The 26,213-nt window shown below is 33.1% G+C and overlaps 1 protein-coding gene and 1 pseudogene across 1 annotated transcript; both read left to right on the top strand.

Moving 5' to 3' along the window:
* Window positions 1-6,002: 6,002 nt before the first annotated feature.
* On the top strand, window positions 6,003-6,365 carry LOC141674335 (uncharacterized). Its single transcript, XM_074481064.1, has one exon. The coding sequence runs from the start codon at window positions 6,003-6,005 to the stop codon at window positions 6,363-6,365; it is 363 nt and encodes a 120-aa protein (XP_074337165.1).
* A 4,782-nt stretch (window positions 6,366-11,147) lies between these two features.
* Window positions 11,148-26,213, top strand: part of LOC141674334 (pyruvate decarboxylase 2-like) — a 50,828-nt pseudogene continuing 35,762 nt past the window's right edge.

The following is a 26,213-nucleotide window of genomic DNA, read 5'->3' as shown; positions in this document are numbered from 1 at the left end:
TAATTCGAATTAAAACAATTAAATAAGAAAAATACCTTGATTTCTGCACTTGAATAGATGGTGGATTCAGAAAGAGTTTTTCAAGACTTTGATAACACCTTCGTATGTGCATTTGATTATGAAGAACGCCACATTTTTGGGGTTATTCTCTGTAAATTCTATATTTCTACTCATTGATTATGATTATACGAATAAAATGATAATAAAAGGGCTTTATATATTAATGGAATATTGGTTCGTGTTGGATCATTTTGGATCTATAAATTAGTTACTTAGCCGCTAAGTAACTGCAAAAAATGATCGGATTTAATACCCGTATTGGATAATTATCCAAACCAGGCTTCTTATAAAACACTTTATACGAAGATAATGTAATATTATCCCGTCTTTCGAGAATACGGGTTTTGTTGATATATCGAAATAATTATTGTATCGAATATTATACACCGGGATGCGTACGCGTCAAACCGTAATCCAGATTAGGTTAGAAATGAGTTTTCGGAAGAGTTTCGGGTTGTAAAAACGTAAAAATGGTTGTGGTTGGACGATTCGTGACTTTATAATGTAATTTTTATAATTATTCAGAAAATAATTGTTAAATCTATAAATCATTATAAAATCATATAATGATCCAAAAATTATTAGAAGAATATCACAATTATCCATATTTTATTCCGGGCATAGTAAAATTAACATATTCATATCTTATCAAATATAAATATTTAAATATAAATATCAATCATCAGATAATTCACCAAAATTACATAATAATCATATAATAATTCAGTTATTGATAAAAATATTTTTACACGATATCCTAGATATTACAGTTACGGTACATTAATGTAGTAAAATTTATATAATAAAGAATTTTAACTTTTATTCTTTTACATTTATCTTTCATGTTGTTAAAAATATCTAAAGATTAACAATTAATAGATACCCGTTTTAATTCCTTTTTAAGTATATTTTAATTTATAAGTCCATACACTAAATTAAGAAATAATTTAATTCCTCAATACATATTTTTATAGTATTTCATAAATTTCAATCTTTTTGCATTACAAATTTGTGAAATAAATTAAATTTTATAAATTTTAAAATATACACACAAGACCCTCATTGATAAATGTGATTTGCAAAAACAAACTTATTATATTGGTATCAAATTGTATCGTAGTTGTATAAAATAATTTTCATTTTGCAAAAAGCAAAATAAATTTTTTTATCATATAATAGAATTAAGAAACGAAAATATTCATATGCATGCCTCATAAATAAAAAATTATATCACTTCCTATTTTTTAAAAATATTTTTTATTGAATAGTGTTGTAAAGAGAAAGTAAACTTTATATTTTAGTGTCATATAATAAATTAATAGTAAAAACTAAAATATATTCCAAAATTAAATATATTTTTATTAATAATCAACATCAAAATTAAGAAAAATAATTTGCAGACTCTTAAATATAATATTTACTAAAAAAATAATATTTACTTGATAAAAAATGTTCTAGTATTTATTAATTATTTTTCATGATTTAAAGTTTTATTTGCAAAAATATGATATAATTGATTTTTTTTTGATTTAGTGAATATGATGGACGAGTGAATTTGCTAGATATGTGAGTTGTAAATTTTAATTAGGATTTTAATTAGCCATTGGAACTAGGGATATTTTAAATTATTTAGTGTAGGCAGTCTATTAAATTAGGGTTTTAATAATCTATACTGTTCATTAAAGTTCAAAGTGCCTTTTTCTCATAGCATCCTTCTTCCCCTGTCCTAGCCCTCCTTCCCTCCCCTTTTAAATCCACTTTTATCCTTACTAAAGGTGCACTAATATATATATTTACTATACCTACTCTTTGTATCCTTTTCTTAATAATTAAACAATGAAGAAAATGCTCCAAAATCTACCTAGAGGTAATATTTCTAGAAATTTTATTTTTTGAAAACTAATTTATTTTAGTTCTTCCTCCAAGTTTGCTATGTATCCTTGGTCACTCGCTCTACGAGTTGGAAGATGTTGGGAAAGAATTAAAAGTTGGTTGATTGTGAACTTTCCACAGGCTGTGACAACTCTGCCTAAGGGTGTAACTTGGAGGAGGCCGAAACTGACAACTAATACTCTGGGACAAGCGGAAAAAAACCTTGTTTAGACAAGGGTAAAACTATCATCATTGATATTGAAGATGATGGTTAGACATCTAATTTTCTTTCTTTAATAATATTTTTTATCTAAATATGGTTTTTAGTTCAATGTCTCCTTACTTTTTTTGCTAAATCAGAGTCTCCTTACTTTTTGCAGCTGAAGAATTTGACATACAACCTAAGGAGATCAGAAAAACAATTGGTCAGACTTCTCGTATCCTTAAGCCTTCACAGAAATTAAACAGAAGCCGTCCCTATGGCCACGCTCTCCTTGATGAACTTAATGCGAGAATGGCAAGTACAACAAACACCCTGCAGAATTAGCAGCAGAGGAGAATATCTAGTAGCACTAATTTGATATAAGCCTTTAAATTATTTTTATAGATTACAATGTTCTTTTCATGATTGTTTATTTTTTTATGCCACTATGTTACCTATATGTTATTATCCAATTTTTCTTTACATCTTACTGTCACAACAACATTTGGATACCTAGTGACAACAATAATTTATTGCTCTATATTGTTCGCCGGAACAGAATGGAATAAAATGTTAACTCCGCTAAGACACAGAGCTGATGGTAATCCCAGTTAAGCTTTTGCTATCCACCTTAAGACATTATTATATGGTTGGTTACAAAGAGACCATGCTTTGTAGTAGATTATACTTTAAGTTATTCAGAAGACTTGTATGCTTAAGCAATATTTTGTAGTTAGCTGATGTGGTTTCACTAGTACAAAACTGATCTTTTACGTCCGTTAAATAGTTAGTTGATGCAATGAAATGCACATGTAAGTATGATAAGCAGCCGGAACGATATGAGATATGACAAAATCAAGCTCCAGAGGAAGAAAGTAAACAAATATGTTTGTTAGTTACACGGACTTTGTAGCATAATAAGATCAGATTAACACTAGGGAATTGAGCACTAAATGACGTATACTGTACATGGACTTATTTGTTTAGAAGATGGTGAGCATGAATAAGAAAAACAAGAGCAGAAATGAACATTTTTGTGCACCCGACAAAGGAGCCTAATATTACATACCAAGGCATAAAACTGTCGGAAGGAAACTAGTATATATAGCAAAAATGTAAAAGAAAAAATTAGATATATACATGTACCTAAAGAGAAAGTTACTCGATGTCTTTCCGTCCTAGCTTTTGGACTTAGAATGCTAAGCCCTTTCTTTCTATTAGAATTTAAAAAATGCTATATAAAAGTGGCTTCAACCCTGTCTATTACCTTAACTACCTGCAAAGTTTGCATATATCATAAGTCTTCAAGGAAATAAGGAGACAAATACAAAAGTATAAGTATATATAAAGATATACAAATATATAGAAAGACTTAGTACTTGCTTTAAGGAGTAGAAGCTGCTAGTGAAGGAGTTTTAGTAGCAACATTCGAAGCAAGATGAGTTATCTCTTTAGCACTATCCAACCATTCATAGTGTGGATCATTCACTTTAATTCTGCATATTCTAATTGTTGGGTTCCGAGGCATAAAACGCAGCGGATAAACGTAAATAAAACAAAAAAAAATTTGACGCTTTCAAGAGCTTAACTTTCACGAACTCAACGGAGATCCTAGCTATCACGCTTTGTGTCTACCTCTCGGAGAAACACCTCTATGGTATCCACACGAGCACCTCCAAGAAGGTCTCACGAACTTGACTATGGAATGGATGTACTAGCCTCCTTCTTGATGATGCGAATTGCCTCTCCCTCTCTTTGCTGCTAGGGTTTTCTCCAAAAACGTACAAGTCTCTTTAACCTATCATTATGTATTTATAATGGCTGATTAAAAAGGCCCATAACAGTAAAGCCCAACCCTAGCAGGTATTGGATTAAATAATAAAAACGAATTTCTATTATTTAATTAATAACTAAGTCATACTTAATTATTATGGGCAAAAAACATTCCTTTTAATTCGAATTTATATTATCTCAATTAAGTCTTACTTAATTGAGATAAAATTCGAATAATCATCGATTAATTTAAATCCATAATTTAAATTAACTATTCCATTAAATGCTCTATTTGTGCGACCCTATAGGCTATTATTTAATTGACAATAATTTTATTCTCTAATAAAATTATAAACAATGAGCGGTATCTAGTAATACATCATTGTTACCCAATTAAACAATAATTAAATTGTGATTAGATAAAACCTTTCTTGATTAATGTTTTTCGTGTAATATAATCCCTTTAACCATACATATTATAGATTAAACTCGAGGCATGTATTTAGTCATCCTCTTCAATATTTAATCCGGGTTTACTTGATCCATGAGTAGATTATCAAGACAAATCATTATTTGAGCATGGCCATGCTTTTATAATCTCAGTCAATTAAGAGGCCAATAATATCTCTCCTAATTATGGGAGGGTTAAATCCTTTATCTATCATTCATATTTCTCATACGACTGATGATATACCCGATGTCCACTTTTATCATCACCCGATCAAAAGTAACTTTTAATATAGTCAAAGTATATTAATCCTCGTATAGAAATTTAATGATTTCTAGTGAAAGGATAGTCAAAGTATAACTTTTAATGAGAGAGAGGGATAGGGGGAGGGGGGGGGTTTAAGGGTACAAACAATCTCCTGGTATCTCAAATATACAAACATGTACCATTATGGTGTTAGGATTAAACATGGTAGGTAAATGAAAAGTATATTAGATATGGGTTTAGCTATATATCTCATAATAAATAATTTATATAATACATTATGTTTAATGTTATCATATAAAAAAGAACGTGCACATATTAGGATTGTCTTTGATCGTTATAAGCATGGATTTCTCTCAGAAATTGTAAGCCATTAGAATACACATATAAAATAAAAATAAACTATGTATACATAAATTTGAATATTCCCATGAGAAAAGCCTGGTGAGCATATAGTACAGCCAACAAACTGTTTTAGGGTAGGTACATGATGCAAAGTTTAAATGATGTCAGACGCTTCAAGGGATGATACTATAACAAAAATAACCCAAAGAAACATGAAATTAGAACAAGTTAGTTGTAACCCACATCTAAAATCCAGGTCCTTCTACTTCTAAAATACTTAATGAGTGCTGAAAACTAAGTATATTAGAAGAGTAAAAACCTAAATGAGTATTGGATACTAAGTATATTTGAACAATATTACTATTTTACCAAAATTTATTTTTCACAAGAAAAAAAATTATAACTAAAGGTTAGTTTTTTAGAATAATTTCATAGGATGAAAGTACTGTTGGTGAATCTTAAATTTTGGGTTATATGTTATTTTCGAATAAAGAGTTACCAACATCTATTTTGTGTAGTGTTTGTTTTCAGGTACGTTGATTTATAAGTTTTGATTGAGTAAATGAAGTAGAGTTAGTGTAGGTTGTGGGCACGTGATCGTGTCCTATTTTTTAGCATTTTCAGTTTCCTAGTGTATTTCATTTATATTGTCTCAGTTTGCAGAAATAAGAATGTGTATTTTTCTGGAAAGCTGTGTTTTACTTTCCTTAGTTTTATATCATTCAGTTAATATAAATATATTCACAATATTTGGTATCAGACTTAGGATTTTTCGGTGAAAGTCGAAAACATCAGTAATGGATATAAAAAAGCCAAACAAGGATGGTCGATAGGTTTGAGCTATCAAACACTGGCCAAGAATAACTACACAACTTGGGCAAAAAATATGAAGGTGTATACAAGCGATGTGAAAGCGCCTGTGGAAGAAAAGATAGACAAAGTTACATTAGCCATGTTGTATCAGGGTCGGCCAGATAATATGTTACCTCAATTACGGAAAAAGGAACAACAAAAGAGGCCTGAGAGGCCTTGAAAACTATGTGTCAAGGTGTAGAACGCGTGGAGAAGGCTAAGGTTCACACATTGAGAATAGAGTTTGAATTAATGTGTATGAAAGACAACGAACAGCTCGATCACTTCTACCTGACGTTGAATGGGTTGGTGACCAATATAAGAGCACTCAGTGAAGAAATGAAAGAAGCCTATGTGGTCAAAAAACTGGTTCGTGCAATGCAAACCAAATTACTACAAATTGTTTCGACTTTGGAGCATTTTAAAAATTTAGAAACTCTATATGTGGAAGAGGTAGTAGGATATCTGAAAGCTCATGAAGAACGAATGAAAGGGGGTGAGAAAGGTGAATCAAATGGAGGACAACTCATGCTCACCGAGGAAGAATAGTAGAAATGTGAGAGTAATAATGGGAAATTTTTGTTGACTCGTGATCATTGGCTAAAAATAAATGATCGCAGCAACACATATAACTCATCGTCAAGTTTTATAAATCGTGGAGGTCGTGATAAAAGTGATTTGAAGTGTTACAACTATTCTGCCTATGGTCACTTGGCTGCTGATTGTCATAAACCAAGGCGTACAAGAGATTTAAAGGAAGTTATAAAATGGCCAAGGCAAATAAAGATGAGGAATCGACTCTTCTCTTGGAAAAGTATGACGATGCAACTGCTACATGCTTATGTCAAAAGTAGGTAACGCCATCTCAATTTATAAAATTTCAAAATGAATCGAATATGAACGGAATGCCTAAGATCAATCAGACATAGGAGGTGTGTAAGGGTTGTCTGATGTCGAAGCAAACTAGAAAGCAATTTCCCTCGAAGGCAAGTAATAATGTAACAAAAGCTCTGGAACTGATTCGTGGGGATCTTTGTGGCCCATTTCATCTTGAAACTGCATCTGGTAAGAGGTTTTTTTTTCCCGTGGACGATTTTAGTCGATATATGTGGGTATATTTTTTGAGAAACAAAGATGAAGCATTGGAGGCTTTCAAAATCTTTTATGCTTTGGTTGAAACAGGTCCAGAAAGAAAGTTTAGAGTCGTGATAACTGATCTGGGTGGTGAATTTAGGTCTAACGAATTTAAGAAGTTTTATGAAAAGGATGGAATAACACGACATTACACTGCACCCTATATGCCACAACAGAATGGTGTTGTGGAGATGGCAAAGATTTGTTTAAAAGAGATGAAACTCCCTTCTTTTATGTGGGGTGAAGCTGTTAGTCACTCCGTGTATTTGCTGAACAAGCTTCCAATGAGAGCACTGTCAGGAATAGCTCCATATGAGGCGTGGAATGAGAAAAAACCACAAGTTGGACATATCAGGGTCTTTGGGTGTATTTCTTATATGAGAATTCCAAGTCATAAAATGAGCAAACTGGATGACAGGAGCAAACCGGTGGTGAATCTGGGTAAAGAACTGGGAACTAAGGCTTATCGCCTTTATGATCCCAATAGTAATAAGGTTTTCGTGAGCCGAGATGTTATATTTGAGGAAAATAAGTCGTGGCCTTGGGAGACAAATGATGTTAGCGAAGTTGCCATATTTATAATTGAGGGTATGGATGAGGTAAAAGGAAGGGAATCATGAAGTGTTAAAACTAATCATGAAAGTGACATTGAAAGTAAGAAGTCAGCATAGTCTCCAATACTACAATCACCTGTGCAACAACTGAACCCGGAGAATTACGATGATAGTGCAGAACTAAATAGAATCATAAATCTGAGTGAAATTTATAATGAGACTGAGGAGCAGCAATTGGATGAGGAGTTATACCTTATGGGAATCGAGGAACCTATGAATTTTGTATAGGCAGCTAAGGACATAAATTGGAAATTAGCCATGAAGAAAGAGATGCAGTCCATTGAAGAAAATCAGAACTGGAAATTGTCTGAACTACCACCTGGGAAGAAAGTTATAGGCCTGAAATGGATATTCAAGTTAAAAAAGGATGATGATGGAAGAATTGTGAAGCATAAAGCGAGATTAGTACCCAAACGTTATGTTCAAGAGCGTGTAGTTGATTTTGACGAAGTCTTTGCTCCTTGGACAAGACCTGAAATGGTTCATTTTCTATTAGCTTTGGCTGCTTAGAACGAGTTGGAAGTTCACTATCTCGATGTCTCAGAAACAAAGGTGTGTTGCTTTATCATCTTGTGAGGTAGAGTTTATGGCCGCAACAGCAACAACTTTCTAGGCTATATGGATTCGTAATATTTTAAGTCAGATAACATCATACTACATTGGACCAGTTGTATTGTTTATCGATAATAAATCATCTATATATTTGGCAAAGAATTATGTATTTCATGGCAGGAGAAAAGACATACATATCAGGTATCACTTCATAAGGGAATGTATTGAGAGAGGAGACATTGTTCTGGAGCATATGAGTAGTGGTTTCCAGAAAGTGGACATCTTAAACTTTGGTTATATATTATTTTCAAATAAAGAGTTGTCAACGTCTATTTTGTGTACTGTTTGTTTTTAGGTCTGTTATTTTAGGAGTTTTAATTGAGTCAAGGCAGTTAAGTTAGTGTATGTTGTAGGCAGGTGATCGTGTCCTGTTTTTTAGCATTTTCAATTTCGTAGTTTCCTTGTATTTCTTTTATAATGCCTCAATTTCGAGAAATAAGAAAATGTGTTTTTCTGGCAAGCTGTGTTTTGGTTTTCTTAGATTTATATCATTCAGTTAATATAAATATATTGACAATAAATACCACACATGTTGTTTGAGCAGAACTTTCACTACTTTTATTTGAAGTTATTGTATATGCAAAAGATGAGCAAATTATAGCATATAAACTAAAAGCCCCGACAAGTCGAACCCATATATGTGCAATATATATTGGAACCCATATATATATATTTGTAATTTAAATCTTTCAAAAAAGATGGCTAAATTCAAAAAAATTGTTAACTAAATATCTAGATACAAAAAAGAGCAGAGAAGTATATTAATCTATCCACTGGTTAATATATTTAAAAAAATTACCTTATTATACTTTATTTCATATCATCGAATATGCTAGTAGTTAACATGAAACAGAAGACTCAAACATACGAAACAAATAATCATTACACAAGCACGTGAATTCATCACTAACACGGCAGAAAATTATTAATTTAAAGATGCTCGAGAGAAAAAATCCCATAAACTGAATGTGTACCTTATATTTACACCATTGACATTCTTTACAACCGAATTTGCAACAGCAGACACACTATTGACCATAGAATAAACCATATAATTAGTAATTCTACTCTGATTATGTTTTATAATAAAATATAAAAATGTTGTGTCAAATTGATAAAGATTACATATCAAATTTTAATCAACACCCAAATATATTTTTTTGTAACATAATTAGATTCGGGAAAACAAAAGGACGGGAATGGGAAGGTAAAAAAAGGGAACATGGAGCAGGGAAGAGAAAGAAGGGAGAGAGGGAGTGGGAGAGAGAGAGGAGGGAGGGAGATTACCAACAACGAATGCAACGGTCTAGGATCGAAGAAGTTAACAAACCCAATTAGGTAGAAGTGATAGGAAAATTAACAAGAAAAAATATGTTACATGGCTATTTATGTATTCATATTCAATCATTAGTATTGACATACTTCATACCAGAAATGTAAGTTAGGAAATTGCTCGGATAGATGAATGAGGTGTGATGGTTATCGGGACCAATCTTTCCATCGAACGATGTTATAATGGACATAGTTTGATTTTGGGAAGAATAGATTAAAATTGGCCCGACGTAAAATACTGAGTATTTGTAATGATCTTATACGATGGTGAACCGGACCTGACGTAAAATGAGTTTTTATACGTCGACCAATTTAGAGACGACGTATATGTCACCCTTATACATTGGTTGTTTACTGAACCGACGTAAATGGTACTTTCAGAATGTTAATATATGTAGCCTTTTTAAAAAACCCGTTGTATGAAGTCTTATATACGTCAGATTCTTCTACGTGCATCGTAAATTAGGCGACATAAAAGTTTGATTTTGTACTAGTGAATTTGATGTCTATGACTGGTTGTATGAATGAATATTCCTTGGAATTTCTTGGTATTTATTTTGGGAAATACAATATTCAGGATGTGTATTTCAATTATTTTTGAGGCTGAAACTATGTTGCAGTAGGTACTAAATCTGTTGTAAATAATTAACCTTTTCTAAGATAAAAGATTTTGCTACAGGTGTGTTGCCATAGGTAAATAACTAGGTCCATATGTGGGCCCATATATAGGTCCCACGTATGGGCCCCACAGATAGGCCCCGCATGTGGGCCCCCTATGAGCCCCACAATTCTGAAAAAAATTCTAAGATCTTTTGCAACACACTAAGTATGTTACTATATAGTCCAAAATATATTATTATTGAGATCTATTATAACAGAGATTGGTATGTTGCTATAGAGTAGTTTTTATGTTGCTATAGATATCTATACTAACTAGCTACGAGTCAACATAGCTTTATTGTTGCCTTAGCCCTTTTCGGGTCTTTAGCAATAATTTTTTGGTCCTATATATAGCAACACAGTTATGGGGTTGCTTAAAGCAATCTATGGTGTAGTAAAAGGTCCACTTATTCAGAATAGATAAAAAATGATCCAACTGTACATATGTTAAAATGGTTACAAAAAAATGTTAAATCGAAAATTTGAAGAATTTTTAATCATTTAAACATGATTACTTTAACAAATAAAGTCAAACTAAACTTAATTCTAAATTTCATCGTACGCTCTTAGTGAAATTTTGTCATATCACTAAAATTTATAGATGGTAACATCTTTATGGTTGAATCATTCATAAGTATTTTTTTAAAAAAATTGAAACATCAATATGTAACTAAATACCGGTTAAATTCATTACTAGAAAAAGGTCAATAGGCATCAGTTCACTAATGTCTACTTTGTTCAAAACCGATGTCTTTGTGGGTGTAGACACTACGCCATAAGTGAACATAGGCAACGGTTATTATCCAGCGTTGCACAAAAAGTGTTGTATTATCTACAAAATTTTCAGTTTATTTCAACATAGTGGAGGGTGTATGGAGTTTTCGGATAGTGTGTTCCGTGTTTTTGGTGTAATTTTTGTGAAGAATTCGGTGTCCTGGAATTACAACCCAAAGTTCTAGTGAACATCTGATGCTCGAAGATGCGGCATTTAGAAGAAATATATGGATCCATTAGGTGGTCAGTTGGTGCAACTTTAGGGTATGCACAGGCTGCTAAGGATAAGCGAATAATTGCTTGCATTGGTGATGGAAGCTTTCAGGTAACTCATCAAAAGTTATCTGTATTTTTCCAATCATGGACCATATATGGTGTTAACTGTTGGAAATCCCACCATTTTTACCAGAATCATTACTTCTTTATTTCACATTAACAAATTCAATATCCCTTGCAGGTTACTGCTCAAGATGTGTCGACAATATTGCGATGCGGTCAGAATCAAATCATTTTTCTAATAACGGTGGTTATACCATTGAAGTTGAGATTCGTGATGGACCATACAATGTGATCAAGAACTGGAACTATACTGCACTGATTGATACGATTCACAATGGTGAAGGCAAATGCTTGACGACTAAGGTCAGTCGAGAAAACGTAATACATAATGTATCATTTACTTACAAGTTAGAGGAGTGAAACTTATTTTTTTTAATAAAGTATTATTGACACTGGCATTTCTTGAATTGTTCAGGTCCGCTGTGAGGAAGATCTTGTTGAAGTAATAGAGAAAGCAAGGGGAGAAAAAAAAGATTGTCCTTGCTTCATTGATGTGATTTATCATAAGGATGATACAAGCAAATAGCTTCTCGAGTGGGGATCTAGGGTCTCTGCTGCCAACTGCCGCCCACCGAACTGCCAGTAGATCTTTTCCTGTTCCTGCTATCTGCTGGAGTAAGATTACATGCTGAACTTTGTTTAGTGGATTATGAATCTTTAATTACGGAATTAATCATTTTGTTTAGTGTAAAATTTTCAAGTTCAATTCAATTATGTTTTTCTGACTTTCTATACATATACATATGTGTCTTCATCTAATATTAAACTCCGGGACTTGATGACCAAATTTGAGTTCCTCTTTGAGAAATTGGCACTACTAGACTTTGTTTCATTGGATTCCTTTTCTTGCCATAGTCTATACTGTCACAAAGACCTTCTGCTTCATCACTTTGTGTATGGTCTATACTCTATCTACCAACAACTTCTGCTTTATAAGCTAGCATTCTAAAGCTCCTTTCCAGAAGTAGTTTAGCAGTGACTATTGTAGAGATGAGTTTTAGTTTTCAGGAGAAATTTCTAATTAAAGTAGTTGGTCAATGTTTATCATGGTGGAAATGTGCTAAAGAGCTAGCTTGTACTGGGATGTTCAAAAATAATTCACAAAGTTGGTTTATATAAATATTGGCTAAGAGTTGGCTGGAAATGTAATATATGTATCTTGCTATATTCTCTTTGAATACTCTTACCACTTTTATCTAGTTCTTTGTTATTCTCTGTTCCTCTCCGAAATCTTTAAAATTCCTTATGTTCGTCTTCTTTTCAAAAATCTTCTCCGCTTTACTTTTCAGTTTTTAGAACTAAAAGCCAAATTTCAAGTCAACTTTTATAATAGTAAAATATGGAATCCCAAAGTTGAAGCATATATTTATTCTGTTGTCTGTGATAAAAACATGTAAGAAAGTGATATGTGAATATTTAAGAGAGTTTAATTTGATAGCTTCTAACCAGTTATGACATGATAATAGTTTGTTGTGTTTGTTGTGGTCTTATCTCATCCTTTCTTTAATGAAATATTTCAGTCTTTCTTATATATCTCCTAATCTCTTTTAGGCTGTTAAGGATGACTTAGGAAGGATCCGAATTCAAAAGCCAGAGAAAGGCCCATTTCATGTCTCTGGAAAGAATATCAATAATCTCAATAATGACTGTGAAAGAGGGGCATGGTTGTCTTAGATTATGTGCTGAAATTATGTGCAAAGCAATTTTTTTGGATAGAAGACTAATATGTTAGTATTTTATTTTTTTGGTTGCTTGTCTCGATTTTACAATTAAATGTATATCCAAGCATACAATTTATTTAGTTTGTACCAAAATAAGGTGTAATTTATCTCAGTATAGGTTTGCCTATAATGCCGTAAGCTGGAGCATGGTTTTTCTTATATTTTTTTTTATTTTCTTTGACAGTATTCACTCGACTATCTGATTATTGTCTACTAAAATGGCTGCTTTCACGAATTGCTAAAGATATTGGTTTGAACTAAGCAAAGAAGCGTAAATCTACATGGATGCCTTTCCCAATGTTGTTTAAAGCCATCTCAAATACATGCATTTTTGTCTCTCGAACACATCGACTGGCAGTTCTCTACCTCGCTGGAAACAAACACTATCTATTTTACAACATCAAAATGAGTTGAAAGGCTAGAGTTGAAATGAGTAGGTGACATTCTTTAGAAAAGAAAAGAAAAAAATTGCTCATTTGTTCTTTTGAAGTTAGAATTTGGTACTTCGATAATTTAGTAAATCTTAAATTTCATTTGATGCTTGTTGTATTGATTGTTGGATGCCTTGTTTGGCACGAATAATGTAAAAGCAGAATAACTATGTCAATTTTTTTAATTTTTGATGTGTTGCATTTGACTCTATATGGTGTTGCATAAGACTAAAAATGATGTTACATGTGAATAAAAATGATTTTGCAACTGACTAAAATAAGTGTTGCATTACATATTATGAGACCCACTCTTGACGTGGCAAAAGTGGGGCCCACTGCTGATGTGGCAAATATGGGACCCCTTGCTGATGTGTCAAAGTAGGGCCACTGCTCACGTGGCAATATGACGTGTCACTTGCCACGTAGGACACAGAGGTGATGTGGTTTCATTTTATGCAACACTAACTGTTGTTGTCATTGTACGCTTTTACTGTTACAAAAGACGCATAATGCAACGCTTTCTGGTGTTGCATAATTCATTGCCTTAAGGCTCTACCACTACGTCCACATTGGCAACCCTGCCTGGTGTTGCCTTAATTCATTAGGCCTTATGCAATTGTATAGTAGGGGTTGCCTATGTGCACTTATGGCGTAGTGAGAGAAAAGTATTTTCTTTTTCACATCGGTTGAAAACTGTTGTCAAAAGTCACCCCAGACATCAGCTGCTTGAAAACATTGATGTGTAATATGTACATAGACATCAGTTTTAGACGATGTCTCATTTATAGACATCAGCTATAAACTGATGTTTGATTAATTTAAAATTGATGAGTTCGTGGGTGTAGAGATTGAACTTTTTACTTCGGTTTTTTTTTTAAAAGTTTAAAATGTAAATAGACATTTTGGACATTATTCACATTTATATACTCTAATGTTAAATATTTACATGGTCTAACAATATACATACCAAAAAATGCTAAAACCAAAAATCAACAAATGTTATCATATTTAAATAACTAAAACTTTAATTATCATTACAAAACAAATCCAAATACATTATTTATCATTACGAAAACAATCCAAAGAATTTTAGTATACAGCAAGAAAATCAAAAACATGATTTTCCAAAACTACTAAATTATCAAACCTATTGCAGCTAGTATATACCGAAACAGGGCACCATTTACTCATGATTTCCTTAATTCACCATCATGTGTTGATCTTACGTTGGCTTCATCATGCCAAATTTAGTAAAATAGTCATGTATGTATTGAGATAAAAGAATAATATACTGATTAAAAAAATTATGAAAGCTGTTATGAGGAGTTAGTATTAGTCTAAATGGGTTGTTTAAAGTAGATTTTAAAGTAGATCCCGAAGAAGCAAGTTCTTCAGAGTGCAGCAGCTTTGCTAGCCCAAAACGCTTTATAAATAAAATGCTTGGTAGAGGAGATTAGAAAGAACTTTTAACCTGAATATGGACTTACACAACACAGTGACTATGAGGAAGTTTGTGTACCTGAATATCATCACCGGGTAGGATATCCACTAGTTCAGCTAAAAATAAGTTTAACACCTGAGTTTTTGAATCTGGTAAAGATGACACAAAGTAACAGCTCCCATATACTGTTAAATCTGACGCATAAAACTTATAGCAAACATTAATCTAACACTCCTTTAGTATTGCAAATCATGACATCTATGAATGTTGAAACCAGACATTTTAGAGCAAAATTTGGAGGGGCAGTAGCAGACCAAGCTAGAGACTAATGTTTCAACGTGTATTTGGATATTTATGACGACTAAAATAAGGGGAAAAGATTAAAAGAACTGTTTCAAAGTAATGTCCTGCCCCTGCATAGTTTACTATTTGAAATATTCCCACTGAAGAATAATGCGCAAGGCAAAATAACTTGCTGGAATATATGAACTAGTAGTATAAGAGTTTAGAAAAATATTGAACAAGATAAACCAGACAGAAAATCTGAGCCAAGGATGTTATTACCTCAGAATTGTAGAACCTAAGTTCCCACCTATAATTAAGGGCTCCATCTAACATCTCAATAGGGTTTGAAGGGTTCCTAAAATCCACAGGTGTGCCTTCAGTTGAACATATCAAAAATCCAATTACACCACTGCACTGCCATAAAGAAATCATATTTAATAATAAACCATGAAGAAATAAATATTCTGATTTGTATCAAACGATAAACGAATAGATGATGCTTATTAACAGAGGAACTCATTAAAAAGATTTGACTATTACATGTTAAAAAGAAAAGCAACCACATATTTTCTGCCATACTACAAAATACACCTCCAGGTCTCATTGCAATTAAAAATTCCAAATTCCAAAAAATACAAGTTAGATTTTGACGCCACCTTTAAATCCTTTGCACCTCCCTCATCTACTTTGTCTCATTGTACAATAATTCTATGAACATCATTGAGATTTGAGATGCTATCAAAATTAATACTTCCCTAAAGGACACTAAGTTATTTTCCATAATCCATGGACCGCTTTAAATCCTAACTTTAGCACTTTAATTTTTTCTCTCATTAATACCATGAAACTTCCTCTCTTCTCTAATACATACTTCATTTTCTTATGGTCCTCTTATTTAACTACCAACTTATATGCTTTTTCCAATTAAACATCATCGTAAAAATGTATTAGTTTACATGGAATATTTTATGAAAACATTACTTCATTGAAAACATTTAAGTTCGGCAAAAAATAAACATGTTTATAGAACAATATGTGTTATCATTGTTATGATAACAATGATATCCAAATATATATAGTGTACTTATTATATCTTCTGTCATTATTTATGCAACAAAGTATATAAATAATATTATTAATCACAAATATGTAAATAATTATATGTGTTTAAAATATTATTTATATTTATAGTAAATGTGAATTTATAAATATAAAAGAAAATATATTAGAATAATCATATTATAACCCGGCTTTTTCGGGCTTTTAATCGGGTCGGGCCGGGCCGAAACCCAGGCTTTTAACCGGGCCGGGCCGGGCCGGGCTTTGCCTAAAAATATAAGGCCCGTCGAGGCCTGAAGCCCGCGTCAGGACCGGGCCGGGCTTTGACCGGACCGTACTTGACCAGGTTTTGACCGGATCGGGCCGGGCCAGATTTTCGGGCCCGGGCTTTTTGTGCATCTCTACCTGCAGTTCTCACACAATCTTCAAATCTCCTAATCCAAGATGATGGTTTCTCTCGTCTACACAACTACACTGATTATCAGTCCAAGTGTGTATACATTAGATCAAACAAATCATGCAAGCCAAAAGGTTATATAAACTGCGTTGAAATCTTTTACTGCAGCTGTGGATAGTTCCCTGTGTTGGGCTATTCCCTTTTTCTCCTTTGGCTTAGTTTTTTGTTTTATTTACTTGCTAATACAGCTTCTGAGTACTTCTGTCCTTCCGTCCAAAATCTGTCGAAAATTCTTAATCTTTCTCCAACTATAGCTGGTACTACTCTCCTTCCATTGGGAAATAGTGCTCCTCATGTTATTGCTAGATCAGGTGTTGGTGATGTTGGCCTGAACAATGTCTTTTACGAGATCAGGTGTTGGTAATGTTGGCCTACACAATGTCTTTTACAATCTTCTTTTACGAGATCAAGTGTTGGTGATGTTGGCTTCAACAATGTCTTATCTGATGCAATTAACACATGTAATCGAAGACTTACAAAATCTGAGAAGGAGATGAGAAGCGTGTACACGGAGATGAGAAACAAGATCTGAAAAATACTTATAAATTAGGCCTCAATTAAAAAATAAAAAGAAAAAAGAAAAACAAATATGATAAATACTTACAAATCATAGCTCTATTGGTTGACTCGATTACAACTTGATTAGGGCTTGATTCTGCTCGATTAGGGTTATATGTAGAACATATTGAAACTCGATTGCTCGATTAAGGCTTGATTGATGGTAACAGTGATGGAAAGAGATAGGGAGTGATGTTAAGGGATGAGATAGAGAGAAGAGGGGGGGATAGACAGATGTATATCCGGTGAGAAGAGAGAAAAACAGTTGGGGAAACAGAGAAAAAGAAATGGGGGAATATGTGGGAAACGGGGGAAATATTTGGCAAAGTACAAAAGAGGAGGAATTATTCCCGACCTTCTATTTTTTAATTTTTTTAAATTTTAACATAGACATCGGTTTGTTAAGGACCGATGCGAATACCAAACTTTCACAACGGTCCTTAAACGACAGATGTGAAAGTTAGTGTTTAACATAGGGTTATATTTTTGAAAAAAAATACTATTAGTAATCGGTTATTTAAAAATATTATGTAAAAACATATCTTTAATATCGGGTAGAAAATAACCGAGGTTAAATATGTTTTTTACATCGGTTTTTTTCGATTAATGTTAAAAGGGTGATGTCTATTGACTTTTCTCTAGTAGTGAAATGTACTTGTCACCACTGGTTGGTTGACTGTGAAAATAGAAACCAATATTTTTTCTGAAAATTTTATCATATCTCTATTATATATGGATCTTGACATCTATAGGGTTGGATCACTCATAAATATTTTTATGAAAATCGAAACATCAATATGGGACTTAGCACTAGTTACTGGTATTAATCAAGCTCATATTTGAATGTTAAAAGGACAAACCTAATAAAATAATTTTGATCTGAAACTTTGGTTATACCACTAATATATATATATATATGTATGTATATATTTATATATATACATACATATATATTGATATCTATACGGTTGGATCAATGATAAATATTTATTAAAAAATAAAATATCAATTGACTAAACACTAGTAAACGGTTCTAGTCAAACCGATTCTTGATTGTTAAAACTACAAACAAAATAAAATAATTTTGATCATAAATAATGGTTATATCACTCAAATATATATATAGAGAGATAAAGTTAAGTTATATGATGTCCACTATTTTTTTAAAATCTTGCACATTGTATACATTGTACAAGTATAACATTACAAAATATATTATTTTCCAAAATACTTTTAGTTTGTAGAACATAAAATGGTCATGTTGCACAACAAATATATTGTACTTGTAAATGTACGAGATTTGCATAATTTTATAGAAATAATGATATTTGTGAAACATGTTTTGCAAGATAACATGTTTTAAAAAATATTTTATTTGCAAAATATAGATGAACTCGAGGAATCCAATTAAACAGTGGACTACATAGAACTTTAATCATATATATATATATATATATATATATATATATATATATATAATCGGAGGTCAAACCCCACGTTGACCAGTATATATATTTATGTGAAAAAATAAAGGTAGAATAAGTAATCAATTTATCAATCATGAGACTTGGAAGGGTTTAATGAATTGATAAATTATTATTTTAAAACTTGATAGAAATTAAAAAATTGATCCAGAAAATAAATTGATTCAAGACTTTGAAATAAATTAGACGAACATTGAAATTTATGTTCATCAATAAAAATTAAAAAATTATCCTGAACAATAGGGATAGTCATGTAATGAAATAAATTTATTTGGTCAATATAAATAAGGCATTTTAATCGGGTGTCTCGAACGAGGGAATGTGTTTCGAGTTAAATATAATCGCGAATAAAGCTCAAATAATAAACTTGTAAATTTTAAATTAAAAAAGGCACAACAATTACCAACATCAAAATTAGGAAAGGGAGGAGATAAAACTTGCCATATTTCCATTTATTAGCTCACTGCTCAAGAAATCTCAACTTTCCTACTTAAATACTTCTCGCGTGGAGAAATTCTAAAAATAATAATCCACACAATATTTCAGTACAAAATAATTAAACCATGAATTCTTATACTATTTTTATTTAATAGTTTAATAATTCATAAATATTGACTACTAGATCAATAATTACACTTTGAAAACATTATTACAAAAATTGAACAAACATTTCACTTCATATTTTAATAAAATTTAATAATGTTCCTTTAGCGTATACTAATCATTTTCCATATTAACTGATTTAAAATTAATTCTAATTATCAATTTATATTTGTGCTTATAAAATAACTTTATTAAATAATATCTATCCTTTTCGATACCAAATCTTCGATTCACTTTGTAATTAAATTTTACTCTACTTTCGAATAATGCAATTAATTTATCGTAAAACTAATATGATTTTCCGCTATTTACAACTCTTTAACAAATCTCAAATTAACCCACCAACACTCTTATGTCACATATTAATATATTCTAGAATACCCTCAAAATACAATATGTATACATAAATTATACCAACATCACCAATTTTAATAAAACAAAATACCTTTCCAATACATTCCCAAATATAACCTTTTACATTATTTTAAATCCTCGACAATATCTATTTTTTATTAATTATCAAATTACCACAATACCCTCATCTTCCCCAACCATCTTCTCTGTCACCTCACTCCTCCCTTAGCGAACCACCGACCGGCCAAAGCGTCAGAGACCACCCTCACTTCCTTAATTCTCGGCCTCTCTTCCTCTAATCTCTCCCTCGTCAAACCTCTTTCTCTCGCCACCACTCACTTTTCCTGTCGGACCACCTTCATCTCTCACTCATTTAGCCGCAAACAACCATTAAAATGATCCTCAAATCAAACCCAATCTTTTCCCCGCATTTTCCATTTTTTCGGCATTTTCCACTTTGTTTCACACATCCATCGCTGCCACCCACCTTCGTCACATTGTCTGTGACGGGAGGAGGTCGTTATTTCCGTTTCGACCATTTTCCAAACAACAAAGCCCCTTAATCCGATCGTCGTATCATCCCCGACCTCTTCCAATTCCACTACATAAAAAAACCCCACTTTTATGATTACAAATCCTAACCCATATTTTCAATTTGGGTATTTTTTTAGCCACTCCCAATTTACTTCCCTACTCTTACCAATTTTATTATGTACTCATATTATTTATAATTTTATCTTTCAACTGATAATTAATTTTTACACTGTCAAGCAAAATCTCATAAAAATATATTTACCACAAACTAATAAAATATTAGATTGTAGACTTAACCAATTAATTAACATTATAAAGTCACCAATTAGTTAAAATATCACCATAAACTACTTACTAGTGATTTTACGGTTCTCTTGGAAGATCAAACTTTGAAACCTCACTTGATCAACTCCAATCTCACCCCAATAGTATTAGCTCTCTCTTCTAATTATATAAGTATACATACTCTTTTTAATCTCTCCCATTAAAAATTTAATTAAATCCCATATATCACTCTTTCATAATTTAATTCACTATTTTTAAATCAACAACTTATCCTTATTAATTATTTATCTTTTACTTATTAATCCAATAATATCCACTTCTTTTAAAATTTTTAAAAAATTAATCAATTTACTGAATTACCAAACTACCCCCTTCTTCTTCTTCTTCCTCGCCACCACCATTGCCATGGAGGCACCGGCGGCGGCTATCGCCCGGTGGTGGTTTCCAATGAGTGTCGGAATTCAATTTTTCTTCCTTCGTTTTAATCCCTATTTCCCGATCTATAATATTATCCAAACCATTTCGAAATCACAACCCCAGAGTTGGTTTTCCGGCCAAACTCCGGTGAGTCTTTCCCTCTCCCCGTTTCTGTATCTCTCCATCGGCCTCTCCTCTCTCTCTCACTCTCTCCTCTTTCTCTCATCTTTCTCTCCTCTCTTTCTGTCCTCTTTCTCTTCCCTTTTTCTCTCTCTCTCCTCTCTCTCACCTTCGCCGATCACCACCACCACCGCCTCCGGTGGTGGCTCCGCCCCCTCCCCAACACATCACAAACACACGCCCAAATGTTTACTCCTCAATTCCCATCCAACAATCAATAATCAAAAACCCCAACTTCATATTTTCACCCAATTCAATCAAACCCCAATTAAATCAATTACTACTTCTATTTTTATTATTCTACTTACACATATATGTATTTATAGATCTTGGGTTGAACCTCTTTTTGTTTGACGAACACCAAAGCCAAGTACCAATTCTCTCATCAATTGCTAATTACCATTAATCATGTTAAGAAAATACTAAGATCCAATAATTAATAAAAAAAATAGTCATGATAATTACATATTCATGAGTTCCTAATTACATATTTAATTAATATAGCATCGATTAAGATTATTAATACAACTCAACAATCAAGTGATTTAATTACTACAAATAAATATCTAAAATAAATAAATAAAACAAACAAAAATGAAATCATCAAGATTAGGATTACCTTTACAAGAACGAATGATCAAGATCTTATAGAATCTACTTCACCACCCAACACAATAGCTAACACTTCACTCAATTGCTTCTTTCTTTTACCCAATCTACACTCTACTTATGATAATTATATTACTATTTTTTTTTGAAATTTGATTATAAGAGAAGTGAAATGGGTATGGAGTCCCACATTTTTACAGAAAAATTTAACTAGTGTTAACATTAATCTAATGGCTAACCATAGAGGTTAGTATTCTCTAGAACACCCTACATAAATGTAGAGTTTTCTAATTAATTATACTTTAGCTATAATTTCCTATTTACTCATTTAATAGAAAAGAAAATACAATTTAGGAAAATAATTAAATACTCACCTTTTAAGAAAATTAACTAAAGTCCCAAAATATTTAGGAAATATTTTTATGAAATAAAGACTTTATAAATTTTTGAAAACTAATTTTTTTAAAAAAAATTGAAAATAAAAAGGTTGAAATAAAATAAAATAAAATAAAATAAAATGATGACAGGATTTTGTATCTATACTTATGCCAAATTATTCCTCTATTATCCTTTTTCTCATAAGAATAATGAAATACTTCTTACCAATTTAAAGAATTAATTTACTACTTAAGGGAATATCAACTAAAATTTTAAATGTAGAAAGTACAAATTATAATTACATATACACCCTTTATTACACAAAAGCTAAAAATTTGGACCAATTAGCATAACAATTGGATTTATTAAAATAGCACGAGTCAATTATCAAATTAACCATAGGAGTTGAATATTCATTTGAGTCCCTTATGTAAAAATAATAGATTCTGGACTGATTAAATAATATTGGAAAGAGTATTATTTATTACTCAGCCCTAATGGTCACACTAGTTGCAGGATGATGACAAATTAACTATATCAACAATAATTATATCAACAATATTTTTCCTAAAATTTTTCTCCAGCTTTACAAGTTGTTTGTGTTTAGTTGTCGGAAGTTAATAAAAACAAAAAAGAGTGTAGTGTGACTCTTTACATAGGCGCCCAAAATGGATTTTTTTTTTTTTGACAAACAATGCAATTTTATTCATACGATAAATCACTTAACAATACATCTTTGACCCGAATAGGAATAGAACTCCTATCGAAAACGCGATCTGGGAATGAATATGACAAGCGAGCTAACTCGTGTGCCGCCATATTAGCAGACCGTTTAACAAAAAACAGAGACACTGTGTTTAGACTTCCTAGCATATCACGACAACTGTGAATAACACTTCCTAGAGGCGATTGCAGCGGAGCTTTGCTTCGAATTGCTTGAACAACCGTCAAACAATCTGTCTCCACCACTACCTTACTCCAGCCTTCATCCTTGATCCAGCTTAACGCCTCCTTTACAGCCATAGCCTCCGCCATATCAGCTGAAATCAGACCCATACTGCACTACGTTCTCGCTTGTATGACCTGCCCTGTGCTATCTCGAGTAACGAGGCCCATGCCTGAAGCATTATACTCTGCAAACGTCGCAGCATCAACCGAGATCTTCATATAATCTGTCTGTGGTGCTACCCAAAGTTCCTTCCCATCTCCCTCAACAAAATAAGGGTATTAAGACTGTGGTTTTTGCTTCTGGGCTAACTTCCATTGTAGAAGATACTGCTTAGCTCTTGCAATGATGACATTTATTCGAGTGTACTTTTTATTCCATACTAACTCATTTCTTGCCTTCCAAATCGACCAACAAACTGTTACTACCTCTGCCCTTTTTTCATTATCACAGACCTCCAATACTTTCTCCCACCACTGTATCAAGCTGGTGCAATTGTTGATGAGCATCTGAGGGAGAATAATTTGCCAACATTGTACTGCCAGAGCACAATTACACAATATATGCTCAACTGTTTCTGCTCCCATCCTACAAACTTGACATAGAGGATCCACTGATACGTTTTTCTGCAGTAACATATTCATCGTAGGCAAATAGTTAGACAGCGATCTCCACATGAAATTCAGAACTTTTGGTGGTGCTTTTATTCTCCAGGTTTTCCTCCATGTACTACTCTGATCATCCTGCCTCCAGATATGTTTTTGAGCTTGCAATAGTCTATACGCACTGCGAACTGAATACTGCTCCGTTGCCTCCTTACTCCAATAAGCAACATCTTCATTCGAGCTCTCACTTAAACTAATCCGCCTAATGCAATGTTGATCCCTAGTATTGAACATATCACTCAAAATCTCCTCGTCCCACCCTCGGTACTCCATAGACATAATAGCACTAACCTTGTGATTTTCCAAACCTTGAGGATTGGAAGTTATGAACGGGTTGCTATCATCTAACAGCCAAGGCTGTCCTACAATATTAACTGAGTTGCCAGAACCGATCTTCCACCTCATACCTGCTAAAATCACTTGCCTAGCTTCACATATACTGCGCCACACAAAACTAGGGTTACTTCCTATGGATGAATCCATGAATGTACTATTTGGGAAATATCGAGCCTTGTACAGTCGACTAACCAAACTGTTGGGATTAGTTATGAACCTCCATGCCTGTTTTCCGAGCATAGCCAAATTGAAATCCCTGAAATCCCTAAACCCCATTCCTCCACTTGCTTTATGACGACTTAATCGATCCCAGCTCATCCAGTGAATGCTTCTACTGTCATCCTTTTTCGTATTCCACCAGAAACATGAGATACTTCTTTCCATATCCTTAATGATCTCTAAAGGCAGTAAGAACACGCTCATCGCATAAGTTGGTAGAGCTTGTAAAACTGACTTCACTATAGTTTCTTTCCCCCTTGCGAAAAAATCTTACCATTCCAGCTTAATGCTCTCTTCTTCACTTTATCTTTCAAAAAACCAAAAGTGGCTACCTTGCTTCTCTGCATCATATTTGGTAACCCCAGATATTTACAGTTGTCATCCGCTTCCTCCATCTGCAGAATATTACCAAGCTGCTGTCTTGATTCTGTGCTCATATTTGTGCTAAAAAATATCAAAGATTTCATTCGATTAACCTTTTGCCCTGATGCCAGTTCAAATTTTCCCAAAATCTCCATAATTCTATACACTTCACTCTCCCATGCCTTACAATAAAGACACGAGTCATCTGCAAATAACATGTGATTAATTGGAGGAGCTCGTTTACAGACTTTAACACCCTGAATCAACTTCTGACTTTCAAACTTGTTCAGCATTGCCGAAAGCCCCTCTGCACACAATATGAACAAATAAGGGGATAACGGGTCCCCTTGGCGTAACCCTCGAGTTGGCAGAATTGGACCTATTTCTCTTCGAGCATGCACTATCTGGTAGGATACTGTCTTGACACACTGCAAAATCAGATGCACCCACTCACCATTAAAACCCATTTTCGTGAGGATAGCTTGCAGATAACTCCACTCAATGCGATCATAAGCCTTACTCATGTCAAGCTTTAAAGCCATATAAGCATCTTTCCCTCTTCTTTTTCTTTTCACCGTATGCATTACCTCATATGCAATCATTACATTGTCAGAAATTAAACGACCCGACAAGAAGGCACTTTGGTTCTCAGATATTACTTGATCAAGTACCCCTTTTAGTCGATTAGCGATGACTTTAGTAATGATTTTTACTAACACATTGCATAACGAAATTGGACGGAGATCACCAACCACAACCGGGCAATTTTTCTTAGGTATCAGAACTATATTCGTAGCATTTAGCTCTTCCACCATCATTCCTGTCCGAAAGAATTCCCGTACCATCTCGACTATGTCTTTTCCAACAATGTGCCAGTATCTTTGATAAAAACCAGGTGTCATTCCATCTGGGCCCGGCGCTTTGTCCCGGTTCATTTGAAACAATGTTTCCTTGACTTCTTCAACAGAAACAGGTTATAAAAGATTCCTATTCTGCGTTTCTGTAATAGTAGTAGGAATACAGCCCACAACTTCTTGCCAGTCCACCTCCGTAGCTGTAAACAAAGTAGAAAAATAGCCTGACATTAACTCTGCAAGACCACTCTCCCACTCCACCTACTGATCTTCTTCATTCTTGACCTTGTTTATCTGATTATTCCTCCTTCTATTTGAGGCATACATGTGAAAGAACTTACTATTCTGATCACCTGCTTGGACCTAAAGTTGCTTTGATCTTTGACGCCAGAAAACTTCCGTCTGACTCAGAATCTTTGTCAATTCGTTCCTAGCCTCCCTATATTTTTCTTTTAACAATGTGCCAGTATCTTTGATAAAAACCAGGTGTCATTCCATCTGGGTCCGGCGCTTTGTCTGGGTTCATTTGAAACAATGTTTCCTTGACTTCCTCAACAGAAACAGGTTATAAAAGATTCCCATTCTGCGTTTCTGTAATAGTAGTAGGAATACAGCCCACAACTTCTTGCCAGTCCACCTCCATAGCTGTAAACAAAGTAGAAAAATAGCCTGACATTAACTCTGCAAGACCACTCTCCCACTCCACCCACTGATCTTCTTCGTTCTTGAGCTTGTTTATCTGATTATTCCTCC

Source organism: Apium graveolens, chromosome 7 (genome assembly GCF_009905375.1).
Source record: "Apium graveolens cultivar Ventura chromosome 7, ASM990537v1, whole genome shotgun sequence".
Taxonomy (NCBI): domain Eukaryota; kingdom Viridiplantae; phylum Streptophyta; class Magnoliopsida; order Apiales; family Apiaceae; genus Apium; species Apium graveolens.
This window is presented reverse-complemented; position numbering and strand designations above follow the sequence as displayed.

What these genes read in the sequence shown, in the direction of transcription:
- LOC141674335 (XM_074481064.1), top strand. Translation starts at nt 6,003, where the DNA reads ATGTGTCAAGGTGTAGAACGCGTGGAGAAGGCTAAGGTTCACACATTG.